Here is an 18,769-nt window from a genome sequence, read left to right on the forward strand (position 1 = left end):
CCGAGGGAATGAATCCCATTGGCCTGTCAAGCTCTGGCTGAATAGAAAATCCAAGTCCAGCCTTGCCATGAACTGAAGCGGTAGCAATCACCTTCCTCACCTGTGCTGGACTTGGTACATGAACTGCTTTGAATAAATATAGGTTGGAAGGCAAAAATCTTTAAACATAAGGCTCAGGGCAGAGAGCAGAATAAATCCATGGGCTCCTATAATAAATGAGAGCTACCGTTTGGGACAGCACCTCTGCCTGGAATCTTCCCTGTCTCCACCCCATGTCCAAGTCTGCCTCAGTTCCCACCCGCCATGTAGCCTCTTGTGTAGCCCAGTTAACCAGCCCCAGCCTCAGCCCCTCCCCACTTTTCTTTCCTTCACTTCCTCTTTTCCTCCCTCCCTCTTCCTCTCTCCCTCCCTCCCTCTCTTCCTCCTTCCCTCTCCCTCCCCTCCCTTCCTCCTCCTTCCCTCTCCCTCCCCTCCCTTCCTTCCTCCTTCCCTCTCTCCCTTCCTCTCTTCCTTCCTCCCTCCCTCCTTTCCTCTTTCTCCCTCCCTCCCTCTCTCCCTTCCTTATTCCCTCTCTCCCTCCCTCCCCTCCTTTCCTTCCTCCCTCCCTCTCCCTCCCTCTCCCTCCCTCCCTCCTTTCCTTTCTCCCTCCCTCCCTTCCTCCCTCTCTTCCTCCCTCCCTCCCTTCCTTCCCCCTTCCCTCCCTCTGCCTCACTCCCTCCTTCCCTCCTTTCCTCCCTTCCTCTTCTTTCTTTTTATTTTTATTGAGACGGAGTTTCGCTCTTGTTACCCAGGCTGGAGTACAATGGTGTGATCTCGGCTCACCACAACCTCCACCTCCTGGATTCAGGCAATTCTCCTGCCTCAGCCTCCCGAGTAGCTGGGATTATAGGCACGTGCCACCTAGTCCAGCTAATTTTTTGTATTTTTAGTAGAGACGGGGTTTCACCATGTTGACCAGGATGGTCTCTATCTCTTGACCTCGTGATCCACCCGCCTCGGCCTCCCAAAGTGCTGGGATTACAGGCGTGAGCCACCGCGCCCGGCCCTCATCCTTTTCTTTCAGCGTCTCACTTTGTCACCCAGGCTGGAGTGCAGGCACGACCATAGCTCACTGCAACGTCACCGCCTCCAATTCCTGGGCTCAAGCGATCCTTCTTCATCAGCCTCCTGAGTAGCCAGGACTACAGGTATGTACCCCCACTCATGGCTAATTTATTAATTTTTATTTTAGTAGAGACAGGGTCTTGCTATGTTGTCCAGGCTGGTCTCGAACTCCTAGCCTTAAGGGATCCTCCTACCTGGGCCTCTCAAAGTGCTGGGATTACAGGTGTGAGCCACCACACCCGGCCCCTTTCAGGCATACAATAGCTACTGACTTTCCGCATTTAGGGGGGCATGGGTATCATCACACATTAGCCTTCACTGTTAAAAATGGCTGCAAATGGGGGGTCTTGTTTCCTCTATTTTAGAAGCTCTTAGAAAGCAGGAAGCCTTCCACTTCATCTTTGCTTCCTTCTGAGCAATTGGCACGGTGCTGGGCGCACAGGAACTGGGCTCCCGACACGGAGGAATGCTACCGAAAACGGGTCTATCTTTAGCAGCGCTGCAACCCCCCTCAACCCCCAACCACCGACACGAAACACTCTGAGCACTGCTTCTAGAAAAACAACCGTCCAGAGTGTCTGAGGAATTTGGTTATAAATACATTTTAAAATTAACCCGCTGCCTGGGTGTCTGTATATATCTGTCTCTTACTCACACGTCTTATATTTTTAATCGTGAGCTAGCTTTTCAGTCTTGCTCCTAAATCGAGGCTTCCTCCCCTCTGGTGGCACCACCCACTTCTGTCCCCTCAAAAGCCCACTCGGACCTAAGCCAACCCCGTGGCCTCTTCTCCTTTAGGGAGTCTTAGGTAGGAAAAAGAAAATAAAACCTCACAAAAACCTAGGGTCCAGGAGTCCTGGTTTCTCTCTCTCTCTCTCTCTCTCTCTCTCTCTCTCTCTCTCTCTCTCTCTCTCTCATTTCCGCCTGGGTGACGAGGCCAGAAGCAGAAATAGCTCTGCCTCAATTAACACCTTCTTCATTGGGGAAAGAAATAATTAGGACATTCCATATTGAGCAAACTTCACAAGCCCAGGAGAAAAGGAGACAGGAGGAGCGAGAAAGAGGAAAAAACACACAGAGACTAAAGCAAACCCTCCAACAACTGCAAATAAACCTTCCCAATGGGTTTTCCTCCCCCTGGGGAGGAGTCGGGAGGGAGGTCTTGGGGGTGCCTCTGAGGATCCACTTGGGGGTTACTGGGTGGGGAGAGTGAGTGGAAATCCACTCCTGGACAGAATCTTCTGTGGCTGCCTTTCCCAAGTAAGAGGCCTGAAACCTCTTTCTCTGCCCACCCGGGTCCTCCTTCTGGCTTCTTAATTCAGTCTATCCACTCCCTCAATGCACAGCTCCCGAGCCCCAATCAGAACCAGCGCTGCCATTCAGTCTGTCTCCACCGACGGCCAGGGGTCCAAACACTGAAATACCGAAGGCATCCCTTCCTACTTGATTCCATTTCATTTTGGAGCTTTAGAGAGCAAGCAGCTAGAGTTTGGACAGGCAAAGATTTAACTAAAAATGTATCCAAGGGCAACGTGGTCCCTGAGTGTGGACCATGGCGGACGCACTGCTTCCACACTGCTGGTTCAGAGCTGAGTCCCGGGAGTGTGTCTCTGGCCTGCCTGGGTTTTCCCCTGCTCACCCCACCCCCAGACCTCACCCACCAGACCCAGACACTGAAGGGTTAATGTGGGCACAGACAGGGAGGGGCAGGGTGCTGCTGAGTGCTGGGTTCTGATTGGTTGGTGCCAGGACTCCCAAGTGGGGTATCTCTGGCACATCCTGGGGGCTGGCAGAGACCAGGAGAACTCATCAGGCGCTCATCTTCTACAAGGTGCCACTCACAGTGCACCTGGGCACTAACCCTTTTCTGGCCAAACTCTCCCACTTCCTGCTTGCTTTAGAAATCAGGACCGGCTGAGGTCTGAAAGCACGGGGAACACCTGTTCCACCCAGCCAGAAAGAAGCCAGTGTATAAATACCCCAGCTCCCTTGCCTCTTGGCTGGGACAGTTCTGAGGTGTGTGCTCCTTTTTAAATTTGAGACGGAGTTTTGCTCTTGTTGCCCAGGCTGGAGTGCAGTGGTGTGATCTTGGTTCACCACAACCTCTGCCTCCCGGGTTTAAGCGATTCTCCTGCCTCAGCCTCCCAAGTAGCTGGGATTACAGGCATGTGCCACCACGCCTGGCTAATTTTTGTATTTTTAGTAGAGATGGGGTTTCTCTATGTCGGTCAGGTTGGTCTCAAACTCCTGACCTCACGTGATCCACCCACCTCAGCCTCCCAAAGTGTTGGGATTACAGGCATGAACCACCACACCCGGCCTTTTAAAATATTTTTTTTTTGAGCTGGAGTCTCACTCTGTCATCCAGGCTGGAGTGCAGTGGCACAATCCTGGCTCACTGCAACCTCCACCTCCTGGGTTCAAGGGATTCTCCTGCCTCAGCCTCCCGAGTGGCTGGGATTACCGGTATGTGCCACCACACCTACTTTTTGTATTTTTAGTAGAGATGGGGGTTTCACCATGCTGGCCAGGCTGGTCTCGAACTCCTGACTTCATGATCCGCCCGCCTTGGCCTCCCAAAGTGCTGGGCTTACGGGCGTGACCACCGTGCCCAGCTAGGTGTATGTTCTATGCTGTCTCCCAGAGCTGCCCAGGAGGATCCAACCTCAGCTGCAAGTGATAACCTGCTTGATAACACCCCCTTTAACAGATCCATTCCTTTCTCTGTCCCACTTCCTCATTCTCCCGACGGTCCTTCCTCAGATTATTCCCAGATAAACTCGTTGTCTGCTGGGTCACCTTCTGTGGAACCCCAACCCTCGCAACAGCTAAGATCTCAGTGGCTATTTCACCCGCTCCCTCTCCTGCAGTGCTCTCTGAAGGAGACGGTCCTCCCAGCTGCCAGGAGACAGAAGCAGGCCTCTGTACAACCCTCCCAGCAGCTTGTCCCTGAAGGAGAAAATTGGAAAAAACACGTCATGCTCTGTGGACCTACCTGTCCCCTCTTCAAAGCAGGTGGTATGAAATTTTCCCATATAAAATTCTAACCCTATGATTGCAAAAATAAGGATTGCAAAAAACAGGAGGAGGCCAATCTGCAGCAAAGGGATCATCGCCTTCATGATCGACTTCAGGACGACTTGTAAACCTGGGAGGACACAGAGAGAGGCCCCGTGAGCCCGTGAGCAAGCACCCCAGACCCTGCCGCCAAGATGCCAAGCTCTCTCCCAAATAAAGCAGGTGTGTCCCTGAGGGAACCTCGAGCACACAGGAGCCTGGGGATGGGGCAGTGGTGAAGGAAGCACCACGTGAGGCTAGTCCTTGTCATAGGAACAACCCTTGCTAGGTTTTTTTGCTTTGAGACAGGGTCTTGCTCTGCTGCCTAGGCTGGAGTACAAGGCACAGTCATAGCTCACCGCAGCCTCAACCTCCTGAGCTCAAGCGATCCTCCTGACTCAGTCCCTGGAGTAGTTAGGACCACAGGCATGCACCACCATGCCTGGCTAAGTTTTAAAACTCTTTTGTAGAGATGGGGTCTTGCTATGGCTGGCCTGAAACCTCTGGCCTCCAAGCGCTCAAGCTCCTCAGCCTCCTAAAGTGCTAGGATTCTAGGTGTGAGCCACCATACCGGGCCCCAATTCTTTCTTTCTTTCTTTTTTTTAAAAAGCAGTTTTAACTATAAAGTATTTATTTATTTATTTTAATTAGCCAGGCATGAGAGTTCATGCGTGTAGTCCTAGCTACTCCAGGGACTGAGGGAGGAGGATGGCCTGAGCCCAGGAGGTTGAGTGAGCTATGACTGTGTCACTGCACTCCAGCCTGAGCAGCAGAGTAAGACCCTGTCTCAAAGAAATACATACATATTTTAGAGAGACAGGGTCTCACTACGTTGACCAGGCTGGTCTCGAACTCTGGACCTCAAGCAAGCCTCCCGCCTCTGCCTCCCAAAGTGCTGGGATTACAGGCGTGAGCCCCTGAGCCCAGCCAACTTTAGAGTATTTAATAAAGGTATTTTATGGAACACATGCTGCTCCATTTGATGATCTTTTGGGCAAGAAAAGGGTGGAAATGTATTGCCTTTGGAGCCATATTCATGGGTGTTGGGCAACTGGCACCCAGAAGAGGGAGCCGTTTTCTTATTTTTTTTCCTCTGCCAAGAGGGGGCATGTTTTCCTAATTCATACGAGGGCGCCATACAGGCTGGCCGCAGCTTCCGGTAGGAAAGCAGTCAGTGGTCCCAATTTCAGCCCTAAGGAACCAGACTCTACGTTATTTCACTGGCTTCTCCTGACAAACCCCTGAGGCGGCCATATGTGGAAAGTCACTCCCATTTTATAGTCGTGGGAAGCAAGGCTGAGAGAGATGCTATGAATCATCCAAGTGTATGAGAAATGGCAGAAGAGGCCGGGCGTGGTGGCTCATGCCTGTAACCCCAGCGCTTTGGGAGGCTGAGGAGGGCGGATCACCTGAGGTCAGGAGTTCGAGACCAGCCTGGCCAACATGGTGAAACCACATCTCTACTAGAAATACAAAAAGTTAGCTGGGATGGTGGTAGGTGCCTGAAATCCCAGCTACTTGGGAGGCTGCGGCAGGAGAATCTCTTGAACCCAGGAGGCAGAGGTTGCAGTGAGCCAAGACTGTGCCACTGCACTCCAGCCTGGGTGACAGAGTGAGACTCCATCTTAAAAAATAAAAAGAAATGGCAGAACTAGGATTTGAACCCTGTCCATCTGACACGAAGTCCTATGTTTGCCCACATGCTGATGCTGCATTCTGTGCTCAGAGCAACCCAATTCAGAAAGATGGCAGCGAACCAGAAGGGAGGGAACAGTTCCCAAAGGGACAGAGTGGGATGGAAGACACATCCAAGTGGGCATCTGAAGACCTGAATGCGGGGGTATTGCTGTCCATCAGGGACCCCACGGAAGCTCTTATCGTACCAAGTTCAGCCTCCAGTAGCCTCTCATCTAACAAATGGTTCATTCATGGTGGTCGAATGACTCTGGGCTTTAAATCTTTTTGGGAGAGGAAGGGGTTAAGTTGATAATACTGAAATTCGCATCCTACACTTACATTTCACTGTTGTAAGACTCAAAGAATGTTCATCGTAATGACAGCTGGCCAGGTGTGGTGGCTCACACCTGTAATCCCAGCACTTTGGGAGGCTGAGGTGGGTGGATCGCTTGAGCCCAGGAGTTTGAGACCAGCCTGAGCAGCAAGGCGAAACCCCATCTCTACAAAATATGTAAAAAAAAAAAATTAGCTGGGCGTGGTGATCTGTGCCTGGAGTCCCAGCTATTTGGGAGGCTGAGATGGGAGGACTACTTGAGCCTGGGGAGGTTGAGACTGCACGATTGCACATGGCACTTCAGCCTGGGTGACAGAGGGAGACCCTTAGTATTTCTATGCCCATGATTGGCTTTTTTCTTTCTTTTTTTTTGAGATGGGCTTGCTCTGTCACCCAGGTTGGAGTACAGTGGCATGATCATGGCTCACTGCAGCCTCCACCTCCTGGGCACAAATGAGCCTCCTGCCTCAGCCTCCCAAGTAGGTAGGACTATAGGCACATACCACCATGCCTGGCTCCACTACCTTTTTTTTTTTTGAGGCTTTTAACTCAGGTGTGAATAATACCAACATCTTATGTTTGTAAGCACTGTGCTATCTACTGGGAACATCTACGGTCAAAATGAAGGTTCAAACATACAGCTTGGGGCTTTGCTTCTTGATTGGAGGAATGTCCCATGGCTCTCGATGGGTGGTGGCCACATTAAGAGAGGGAAACTGTCAGGATAGCTCGAGGGGCCATGCCACTCCAAGGGCTTAAAAATGTAATGTGGGCAGTGCGGTGCTGGACTCTCTTGGTGTCCAGCCAAGATCCCATTTTCTCTCTGCTGTACCCGCCTCCAGCTGCTACGGATGCTGGTTGTTAATGCCTCCCAGCTGCCCCTCTTCTTAGTAGAGCTGCCCTTGGTGACCAAAAGCAGCATCACCTGGGAGCAACTGTTTCTCTACTTCCCATCACCAGTAACTGACCAGAGAAGTTCAAAAGGCCAGCATTCTGGCAGTACATGAGAAGACAACTCTGGCACCACACACAATCCAGCTGAAACTGCATCCCTGCTCCATCCATTCCCCTGTCCACCCTGCTCACCTCTCTGCTCCATCCATTCCCCTGTCCACCCTGCTCACCTCTCTGCTCCATCCATTCCCTTGTCCACCCTGCTGACCTCTGCTCCATCCATTCCCCTGTCCACCCTGCTCACCTCTCTGCTCCATCCATTCCCTTGTCCACCCTGCTGACCTCTGCTCCATCCATTCCCCTGTCCACCCTGCTGACCTCTGCTCCATCCATTCCCCTGTCCACCCTGCTGACCTCTGCTCCATCCATTCCCCTGTCCACCCTGCTGACCTCTGCTCCATCCATTCCCCTGTCCACCCTGCTGACCTCTGCTCTATCCATTCCCCTGTCCACCCTGTTGACCTTTGCTCTATCCATTCCCCTGTCCACCCTGCTGACCTCTCTGCTCCATCCATTCCCCTGTCCACCCTGCTGACCTCTGCTCCATCCATTCCCCTGTCCACCCTGCTGACCTCTGCTCTATCCATTCCCCTGTCCACCCTGTTGACCTTTGCTCTATCCATTCCCCTGTCCACCCTGCTGACCTCTCTGCTCCATCCATTCCCCTGTCCACACTGCTCACCTCTCTGCTCCATCCATTCCCCTGTCCACCCTGCTCACCTCTCTGCTCCATCCATTCGCCTGTCCACCCTGCTCACCTCTCTGCTCCATCCATTCCCTTGTCCACCCTGCTGACCTCTGCTCCATCCATTCCCCTGTCCACCCTGCTCACCTCTCTGCTCCATCCATTCCCTTGTCCACCCTGCTGACCTCTGCTCCATCCATTCCCCTGTCCACCCTGCTGACCTCTGCTCCATCCATTCCCTTGTCCACCCTGCTGACCTCTGCTCCATCCATTCCCCTGTCCACCCTGCTGACCTCTGCTCCATCCAATCCCCTGTCCATGCTGCTGACCTCTCTGCTCCATCCATTCTCCTGTCCACGCTGCTGACCTCTGCTCCATCCATTCCTGTCCACCCTGCTCACCTCTCTGCTCCATCCATTCCCCTGTCTACCCTGCTCACCTCTCTGCTCCATCCATTCCCCTGTCCACCCTGCTCACCTCTCTGCTCCATCCATTCCCCTGTCCACGCTGCTGACCTCTCTGCCCCATCCATTCCCCTGTCCACCCTGCTGACCTCTGCTCCATCCATTCCCCTGTCCACCCTGCTGACCTCTGCTCCATCCATTCCCCTGTCCACCCTGCTGACCTCTGCTCCATCCATTCCCCTGTCCACCCTGCTGACCTCTGCTCTATCCATTCCCCTGTCCACCCTGTTGACCTTTGCTCTATCCATTCCCCTGTCCACCCTGCTTACCTCTCTGCTCCATCCATTCCCCTGTCCACCCTGCTCACCTCTCTGCTCCATCCATTCCCCTGCCCACCCTGTTGACCTTTGCTCTATCCATTCCCCTGTCCACCCTGCTGACCTCTCTGCTCCATCCATTCCCCTGTCCACCCTGCTCACCTCTCTGCTCCATCCATTCCCCTGTCCACCCTGCTCACCTCTCTGCTCCATCCATTCCCCTGTCCACCCTGCTTACCTCTCTGCTCCATCCATTCCCCTGTCCACCCTGCTCACCTCTCTGCTCCATCCATTCCCCTGCCCACCCTGCTGACCTCTGCTCCATCCATTCCCCTGTCCACCCTGCTGACCTCTGCTCCATCCATTCCCCTGTCCACCCTGCTGACCTCGTGCTGTCTCTCCCGAGAGCTATGCCCCAATAAAGCAGGTATGTCTGAACACCCACCCTAAGTCTGCACTTCGAGGGAACGTGATCTAGTCATCCGATTACTAGTGAGGTGACTTTGAGCAAGTGAGGTCTCCATTCCAAACCTCAGCTTCTCCATCTGTAAATAGGGACTGGAACAGTATCTCTCTCACAGGATTAAATGAGAGCGTTCATACACAGTGAAGTACCTGGTATGTCATAGGTGGTCATTAAACAGAGACTCCTGTCACTATTCTGTGTGTATATATATATATTTTTTGGGAGGTGGACAGGGTCTCACTTTGTTGCCCAGGCTGAGTGCAGTGGCACAATCACAGCTCACTGCAGCTTCAAACTCCCAGGCTCAAGCGATCCTCCCACCTCAGTCTCCCTCCTGTAGCTGAGGCTACTGGTGCCTGGCTAGTTTTCATATTTCTTTTCAGAGACAGGGTCTCACTTTGTTGCCCAGGCTGGTCTTGAACTCCTGGCCTCAAGCAATGGTCCCACCTTGGCCTCCCAAAGTGCTGGGATTACATGTGTGAGCCACTGCACCTGGCTCTTTTTACTCTTAGATTTGGGATGCTCTTAATTTAATAGGACACAGGCATCTACTGGGATCTCGCAGAGACCTTGGATAGAAGTGTCTTCTTCTACAAAAAGGCCCTGCTGGTGATCCTCTGGGAATTTTTTTTTTTGAGACGGAGTCTTACTCTGTTTCCCAGGCTGGAGTGCAGTGGTGCGATCTCAGCTCACTGCAACATTCGCCTTCTGAGTAGCTGGGACTACAGGTACATGCCACCACGCCCGGCTAATTTTTATATTTTTAGTAGAGACAGGGTTTCACCATGTTGGCCAGGCTGGTTTTGAACTCCTGACCTTGTAATCTGCCCTCCTCGGCCTCCCAAAGTGCAGGGATTACAGGCATGAGCCACCTCGACTGATGGGAAACTTACTCTTTAAACTTGGGTAGCAATGAACCTGAAGAATGAAGCCAATAAATTGTAAAATGGTGCTAATAACAGAGACTACTTCGCAGGCTTGTTGGGAAGATAAGTGGCTTTAAAAAATTGAAATACTTAGAATAATGCCTGGCACATAATATGTGCTTTGTAAATTTTTTTGGGTGTTTTTTTGAGACAGGTCTCGCTCTGATGCCCAGGCTGGAGTGTGGTGATGCAATCACAGCTCAATGCCACCTTGACCTCCTGGGCTCAAGTGATCCTCCTGCCTCAGCCTCCTAAGTAGCTGGGACTACGGTGTGCACCACCATGCCTGCTAATTTTTTTTTTTTTTTTTTTTTTTAGACACGGGGTTTTGCCATGTTCTCCATGCTGGTTAACTCCTGAGCTCAAGCTATTTGCCCGCTTCTATCTCCCAAAGTGCTGGGATTCCAGGTGTGAATCATTATGCCCAGCCAACCTGGCTAATTTCTAAAAAAAAAAAAAATTTTTTTTTTTGTAGCTATGGGGGGGGTCTCATGATGTTGCCCAGGCTGGTCTTGAACTTGTGGCCTCAAGTGATCCTCCCAAAGTGCTGGGATTACAGGCATGAGCCACCATGCCTGACTAAACCATTATTATTAGCCAAGACAAGAAGACAGAAAAGGACAGCCCTGTTTCATTTTTGCTTTTCACAATTTTTTGGCTGAACCTTTACTTAATCTTGACCCTGCATATGGCGGCTACCCCAAAGCGGGAGTAGATGCATCCATGCAGAGCGAGAAAGCAGCAAGGAATGAGTATGAATTTTAGAGCTCGTTACTGTCCACCAGCAAGAATTCAGGTGAGTGATTTAACCTCCTGAGCCTCAACCTTCTCATCTGAAAAATGGGTGCTCACTGGGTGGCTATGAGGATGACATAAGGTAATGCAGGTAAAGTCCTCTCCTCAGTGCCCTGCACACAGCAGGTACTCAGAAAATGGGAACAGTCATTGCCACCAGTGGTACCGCCCAGGCGTGGAGTCACGCTTGCTCACTCCTAGTTCTGCCACTTCTAAGCCACAAAACCCTGTTCCAATTTTTCAGCCACTCTGAGCCTCAGTTTCCCCCTCCATAAAATAGAGACATCAGTCCTACCGACTTCATAGGGCTGTGAGTACTGACTGAGATCACGGGTGGTGCTTGGCCTGGCTCCTGATGGAGTAGGTGCTCAATACATGGCTGTGGCTCCTAGCGTGCTTTCAGGAGCTCATGGGGAGCCACAGCCATGTTCCTAGGGGTCCCCTATAGGGAATCCCAAAGAGGAGACTGCCCTCATATAGGCTGGTGGGGGGGGTGGCCTCCCGAGATGCTGTGCATAGGGGAAACTGAGTGCTCCCGGGGCCCCTGAGCAAACCCTTGTCAGGGTTGGAAACTCACGCACTTGGGATTCCAGACACCAGCTTGAGCGGCCGCAGCACTCGAACTGCCCTCAGCGTCCGCAGGTCAAACTCTGTCCCAACTGTCGCCAAGATGCTGAAAGAAAGAAGCCACAATGGAGAACAGAGGGTGGGCTTCGGGGGTCAGACAGGAGGGCAGAGGTGCCTGGGATTCCGAACCATCCTGTATTGGCTGAGTGGCCACAGGCTGGGGACTTGACACCACTGGCCTCAGTTTTGTCACCTGTAAAATGGTCATAACAGTACTTGCCTCAAGGGATAAAAGGTGACTTATGAAGACTCCCCCAGATGGTTCACACTCCATAAATGTTGCAATGAGAGAAACGGAAACCACCCCCCCATGGCTCATGATTGGGGTGACATTCAGTATATTTCACAAGCTACAATGACAATGGATTGTAGGGTGGCTTGGGGCCCTGGGGGAATGGCAGACTTTTTGGGGTTTGCGGCTCTTAATTTTTATTGAGATGGAGTCTCACTCTGTCGCCCAGGCTGGAGTGCAGTGGCATGATCTCGGCTCACTGTAACCTCTGTCTCTCAGGTTCAAGCAATTTTCTGCCTCAACCTCCCGAGTAGCTGAGATTACAGGCATATGCCATGATGCCCGGCTAATTTCTGTGTTTTTAGTAGAGATGGGGGTTTCACCATGTTAGCCAGGTTGGTCTTGAACTCCTGACCTCAGGTGATCTGCCCTCCTCAGCCTCCCAAAGTGTTGGGATTACAGGCGGGAACCACTATGTCGGGCCTATTTTATGTATTTATTTGAGACAGAGTCTCGCTCTGTTGCCCAAGCTGGAGTGGAATGGTACGATCTCAGCTCACTGCAAGCCCTGCCTCCTGGGTTCAAGGGATTCCCCTGCCTCAGCCTCCTGAGTAGCTGGGATTACTAGGCACTGCCATCATGCCTGGCTACTTTTTTTTGTATTTTTGTAGAGATGGGGTTTCACCATGTTGGCCAGGCTGGTCTTGAACTCCTGACCTCAGGTGATCTGCCCACCTTGGCCTCCCAGAGTGCTGGGATTACAGGCATGAGCCACCGCACCCTGACTGGTTTGTGGCTCTTTAATAAATGGAAGGAAAGTAGTTCAGTGTTAAGAGCCCAGCCTGCATGGGTTCAAATCCCAACTTTCACTTTCCAGTTGGGTGGCCTTGGGCAAGTGACTTCCCTGCTCTGTGCCTCAGTTTCCCCTTTCTGTATAACCTGGATAACAATAGTATCAATACCTCCAAGGGTTGTGAGGATTTCAGTAAGTTGGTAAAGTGGTCAGCACAGTGCTAGGCACACAGGTAGTATAAAACAAAAAAATGGACCTGGTGCTCACACTGTAATCCCAGCACTTTGGGTGGCCAAGGCGGGTGGATCACACATTCAGGAGTTCAAGACCAACCTGGCCGACATGGTGAAACCCCGTCTCTAGTGAAAATACAAAGATTAGCTGGGCATGGTGGTGGGCGCCTATAGTCCCAGCTACTCGGGTGGCCAGGAGGGACCTTGCGTTTCAACAGCAATACTTTTATAAATGAGGTCTCACAATGGCGTCTTGCCAGGAAGGTTTCTACACAAGCTCCATCCCACCTACTGTTAGCATCCTTACTAACTTGCATTTACAAAAGGGACTCTGACCAGAGGCTTGGGGTCTGTGGCTGCCTTCTAGCTGGCTGATGCCGCTAGTCCACACGGGCAGGATCACACTCATTTTTCTTTCTTTTTTTTTCTTTTTATTTTTTATTGGATTTTAGGTTTTGGGGTACATGAGCAGAGCATGCAAGACAGTTGCGTAGGTACACACGTGGCAGTGTGCTTTGCTTTCCTTCTTTCTTTTTTCTGTGGTGGAGTCTTGCTCTGTCGCCCAGGCTGGAGTGCAGTGGCGTCATCACGGCTCACTGCAACCTCCGCCTGCTGGGTTCAAGCAAGTCTACTGCCTCAGCCTCCCGAGTAGCTGGGACTACAGGCACGTGCCACCATGCCCAGCTAATTTTTGTATTTTTAGTAGAGACGGGGTTTCACCTTGTTGACCAGGATGCTCTCGATCTCTTGACCTTGTGATCCACGAGTTTGAGACCATCCTGGGCAAAACAGGGAGACCCCGTCTCTACAGAAAATTTAAAAATGAGCTGAGTGTGGTGGTACACACCTGTGGTCCCAGCTACTTAGGAGGAGGCTGAGGTGGGAGGATCACTTGGTCCCAGGAAGTTGACGCTGCAGTGAGCGGTGATCACAGCACTGCACTGTAGCCTGGGCAAGAGAGTGAGACCCTGTCTCCAAAAAAAAAAAAAAGAGCCCATAAGCTAAGCCTCTTGAGCCAAAGTTACCCAGGCCGAGAATGCAAAGAAAAAGTTACGGAAGGAAATTTAAAGGGCTATTCCAGCAAACACACGAATGATGAGAAAACAGTGAGACTGGCTCACTGCTGACATGCACGGAGTTTTAGCAGTCTGGAGAGATCAAACCTGCCACAACGTTCCCTTCGGCCAAAGCCTAATCCAGAGCAAGGCCCCATCTCTAATTCTGTGAAGACTGAGAGGTGGGGAAGCTGCAGAAGAAAAATCTGAAGCTACAGATCTTGGTTCTTGAGGTTTAAGGAAAGAAGCCATCCCATAATATAAAGGGGCAAGGTCAAGTGCCATCTTACTGACGGAGAAGCTGCAGTCAGTAATCCAGAAGATCTAGCTGAGATTACGAATGAAGTTGACTACATGAAACAACAGATTTTTTAATGTAGACAAAATGCCCTATTGGAAGAAGGCGCCATCTAGGACTTCCATAGCTAGAGAGGAGAAGTCAGTGCCTGGCTTCAAAGCTTCAAAGGACAGGCTGACCCTCTCATCAGGGGCTCGTGCTCCTGGTGGCTTTAAGTTGAAACCAATGCTGGTTTACCATTCCAAAGGTCCTGGAGGCTTAAGAATTATGCTAAATCTACTCTGCCTGTGCTCTAGAAATGGAACAACAAAGCTTGAATGACAGCACGTCTGTTTATAGCATGGATAACTGATATTTTAAGCCCATGGTTGAGATCTACTCAGAAAAAAGATTCCTTCCTTCCTCCCTTCCTCCCTCCCCCCCTCCCTCCCTCCCTCCCTGCCTCTCTCTCTCCCTTCTTTCTTTTTCAGACACAGCTGCGTTCTCATTGCCCAGGCTGGAGTACAATGGCACAACCTTGGCTCACTGCAACCTCCGCTTCCCAGGTTCAAATGACTCCCGTGCCTCAACCTCCCAAGTAGCTGGGATTACAGGCACATGCCACCATGACTGGCTAATCTTTGTATTTTTAGTAGAGACCATGTTTCACCATGTTGGCCAGGCTGGTCTCAAACTCCTGACCTCAGGTGATCCACCTGCGTTGGTCTCCCAAAGTGCTGGGATTACAGGCATGAGCCACTGCACCCAACCAGAAAAAATGTTACTGCTGACAATGCACTGGTTATCTAGGATCTCTGATGAACATGTACAGGGAGATGAATGTTGTTTTTATGCCTTCTAACTAAACACTCATTCCTTTTTTTTTTTTTTTTGAGACAGTTTCACTCCGTCACTGCAGTGGGGTGATCTTGGCTCACTGCAACCTCCATCTTCCGGGTACAAGCAATTTTCCTGCTTCAGCCTCCTGAGTAGCTGGGATTACAGGTGTGCACCACCATGCCCAGCTAATTTTTGTAATTTTAGTAGTGACTGAGCTTCACTATGTTGACCAGGCTGGTCTTGAACTCCTGACCTCAAGTGACCTACATGCTTCAGCCTCCCAAAGTGCTGAGATTACAGGTGTGAGCCACCATGCCCAGCCACAACATTCATTCTGTAGCTCATGGATCAAGAAGTAATTTTGAATTTTAAGTCTTATTATTTAAGAAACATATTTCATAACACTATCACTGCCATGGACAAATTCCTCTGATGCAGCTGGGCAAAATAAATGGAAACTTTCTGGAAAGGATTCACCATTCTAGATACCATTAGGAACATTTGTGGCTGGTGCAGTGGCTCATGCCTGTAATTCCAGCACTTAAGGAGGCCAAGGCAGGAGGATCACTTGAGGCCAGGAGTTCCAGACCAGTCTGAGCAACACAGTGAGACTTCAACTCGATTAAAAATAAACAAAATTCACAACAAACAGTCACAAAAAGAACACATTTGTGATTCACAGGAAGAGGTCAAAATATCAGCATTAATAGGAGTTTTGAGGAAGCCAATTCCAGCCCTCATGGATGACTTGGAGGAGCTCTGGACTTCACTGGAGGAAGTCACTGCCGATGTGGTGGAAACAGCAAGAGAACCAGAATTAGACGCGGAGCCTGGAGATTGAATTTCTGACCGAACTGCTGCAACTTCATGATCTAACCTCAATGCATGAGGAGCTGCTCATTACGGAAGAGCAAAGGAGTGGCTTCTGGAGATGGAATCTACGCCGGGTAAACATTCTGTGAACGTTGTTAAAATGACAACGTGGGATTTTAGAACATGACACAAACGTAGCGGACGAAGCAGTGGCAGGGTTTGAGAGGACTGACTCCAATGTGGAAAGAAGCTCCACCGCGGGGAAAATGCTGCCCCCAAGCATCTCGTGCCAGCGAAACCTTTTGTGAAAGGAAGAGTCGATGGGGACAGAAGAGGTCCTTGTTGTCTTACTTTAAGAAAATGTCATAGCTGCTCCAATCTTAAGCAGCCACCACCCCGATCAGTCAACAGCCATCAACACTGAGCCAGTGACGCTTCACCAGCAAGACGAGGACTCGCTGAAGGCTCAGATGATTGTTAACCTTCTTAGTAAGAAAGCTTATTTATTTATTTATTTAGATGGAGTCTCGCTCTGTCACCCAGGCTAGAGTGCGGTGGCACGATCTCAGCTCACTGCAACCTCCCTTTGCCTCTGAGGTTCAAGCAATTCTTGTGCCTCAGCCTCCTGAGTAGCTGGGACTACGGTTCACACCACCACACCTGGCTATTTTTTTTTTGGAGATAGTTTTACTCTGTCGCCCAGGCTGGAGTGGAGTGGTGTGATCTCGGCTCACTGCAACCTCCACCTCCCAGGTTCATGCAGTTATCTGTCCCGGCCTCCTAAGTAGCAGGGATTATAGGCAGCTGCCACTACCACTGGCTAATTTTTGTATTTTTATTAGAGACAGGGTTTCACCATCTTGGCTAGGCTGGTCTTGAACTCCTGACCTTATGATCCACCCACTTTGGCTTCCCAAGTGCTGGGATTACAGGAGTGAGCCACCGTGCCCAGCCTTTTTTTTTTTTTTTAATTTTAATTTTTAACTTTTCTTGAGAGATAGGGTCTCATTCTGTCTCCTAGGCTGGAGTGCAGTGGTGTGATCATAGCTCACTGCAGCCTCAATCTCTTGGGCTCAAGTGAGCCTCCACCCCAGCCTCTCATGTAGCTGGGACCACAGGCCTGCACCACCACACCCAGCAATTTTTTTTTTTTTTGAGACAGAGTCTTGCTCTGTCACCAGGCGCCAGGCTGGAGTGCAGTGGCGCGATCTCGGCTCACTGCAACCTCCGCCTCCCAGGCTCAAGCAATTCTACTGCCTCAGCCTGCCAAGTAGCTGGGACTGCAGTTGCACGCCACCATGCCCAGCTAATTTTTGTATTTTTTTTAGTAGAGACAGGGTTTCACCATGTTGGCCAGGATGGTCTTGATCTCTTGACCTCGTGATCTGCCCACCTCGGCCTGGAGCCACTGTGCCCAGACTTGATGCATTTTAAAATTAAGGTATGTACATTTTTAGACATAATGCTATCGCACAGTTAATAGACTACACTGAAAACATCTATGTGCACTGGGAAACCCAAAAGGGCACGAGACTCACTTTATTGCAACATTTGCTTAATTATGGTGATCTGGAGCCAAACAGCAGAGTTTCTGAGGTACACCCGAATGACAGTCATCAGGGTGATGTGTGCTTGGGAGAAAGTCAACGCAGAAAGAGCGGAAAGGATGTGTCAGCGACATGGCAGGTGGTGATGAGGGGAGTGGTGACGTTTCTATCGGTAAAGGCACTTGCTCTTTACCACCTAGAAGGGAAGCAGTTCAGTGTTAAAAGTATTCAGGGCTGGGCACAGTGGCTCACACCTGTAATCCCAGCACTTTGGGAGGCTGGGGTGTGGGGATCACCTGAGGTCGGGAGTTTGAGACCAGCCTGATCAACATGGAGAAACTGTCTTTACTGAAGATACAAAAATTAGGCAGGCGTTGTCATGCATGCCTGTAATCCTAGCTACTTGTGAGGCTGATGCAGGAGAATCACTTGAACCCAGGAGGTGGAGGTTGCAGTGAGTTGAGATCGCACCACTGCACTCCAGCCTGGGTGGTAGAGTGATACTCCATCTGATAAAAAAAAATGTTCAGACCAGCACTACCCAGGAGAAATCTATTAAGAGCTATTTATGGCCAGGCATGGTGGCTCATACCTACAAAATCCCCCACTTTGGGAAGCCAAGGCGGGTGGATCACTTGAGGCCAGGAGTTCTAGACCAGCCTGGTCAACATGGCAAAACCCCATCTCTACTAAAAATACAAAAAATTAGCTGGGTATGGTAGGTGCCAGTAACCCAAGCTACTTGGGAGGCTAAGGCAGGAGAACCACTTGAACCAGGGAGACAAAGGTTGCGGTGAGCTGAGATCATGCCACTGCACTTCAGCCTGGGTGACAGAGCATGACTCTGTCTCAAAAAAAAAAAGTAAAATTTTCTAGTAGCCATATTAAAAAAAAAAAAAACAGGTAAAATTTGTTATTTATTTACTTATGAGACTGGGTCTCCCTGTCGCCCAGGCTGGAGTGCAGTGGCTCCATCTCCGCTCACTGCAACCTCCACCTCCTGAGCTCAGGTGATCCTCCTGCCTCAGCCTCCTAAGTAGCTGGGATGTCAGGTGCGAGGCCACCATGCCCAGCTAATTTTTGCATTTTTTGGAGAGATGGGGTTTCACCATATTGCCCAGGCTGGTCTTGAACTCTTGAGCTCAAACAATCTGCTCACCTCAGCCTCCCAAAGTGCTGGTATTTGAGGCATGAGCCACTGTCCCCAGCCTGAATCATTCTAATAAAATTGTAGACCTGCTGGGCACAAAAGCTTCTGCCTGTAATTTCAGCTACTTGGGAGGCTGAGGCAGGAGGATTGAGGCCAGGAGTTCTAAACCAGCCTGAGCAACATGTCAAGACCTTGTCACTATTAAAAAAAAATAATAACAATTAAAAAAAATAGCTAGGCGTTGTGGTGTGTGCCTGTAATCCCAGCTACTCAGGAGGCTGCGGCAGGAGGATCATTGGAGTCTGCGAGTTTGAGGCTACAATGAGCTGTGATCCTGCCCCTGGATTCCAGCCTGGGAGACAGAGTGAGACCCTGTATCTTAAGAAAAAAGGACATTTTGTACACTATTTTCCTTGGAATCTGGTCAATAGTCTACATTTCCATGTGTCTCAATTGAAGAATTGAAAGGCCACATGTGGCCAG

At 50.5% G+C, this 18,769-nt stretch overlaps 1 protein-coding gene across 21 annotated transcripts in view; it reads right to left on the reverse strand.

Moving 5' to 3' along the window:
* CACNA1A (calcium voltage-gated channel subunit alpha1 A) overlaps positions 1 to 18,769 on the reverse strand; it is a 424,329-nt gene that overhangs the window by 160,784 nt on the left and 244,776 nt on the right. For all 21 annotated transcript variants that reach the window (XM_078360721.1, XM_078360718.1, XM_078360717.1 and 18 more), the window contains 2 exons: positions 11,301 to 11,392; positions 4,100 to 4,252 (listed from right to left, as the gene is read on the reverse strand). In XM_078360721.1, coding sequence (XP_078216847.1) covers positions 4,100 to 4,252; positions 11,301 to 11,392 — 245 coding nt within the window. The remainder of the gene's footprint in view (positions 1 to 4,099; positions 4,253 to 11,300; positions 11,393 to 18,769) is intronic.

This window comes from Callithrix jacchus, chromosome 22 (genome assembly GCF_049354715.1).
Source record: "Callithrix jacchus isolate 240 chromosome 22, calJac240_pri, whole genome shotgun sequence".
Lineage (NCBI taxonomy): Eukaryota > Metazoa > Chordata > Mammalia > Primates > Cebidae > Callithrix > Callithrix jacchus.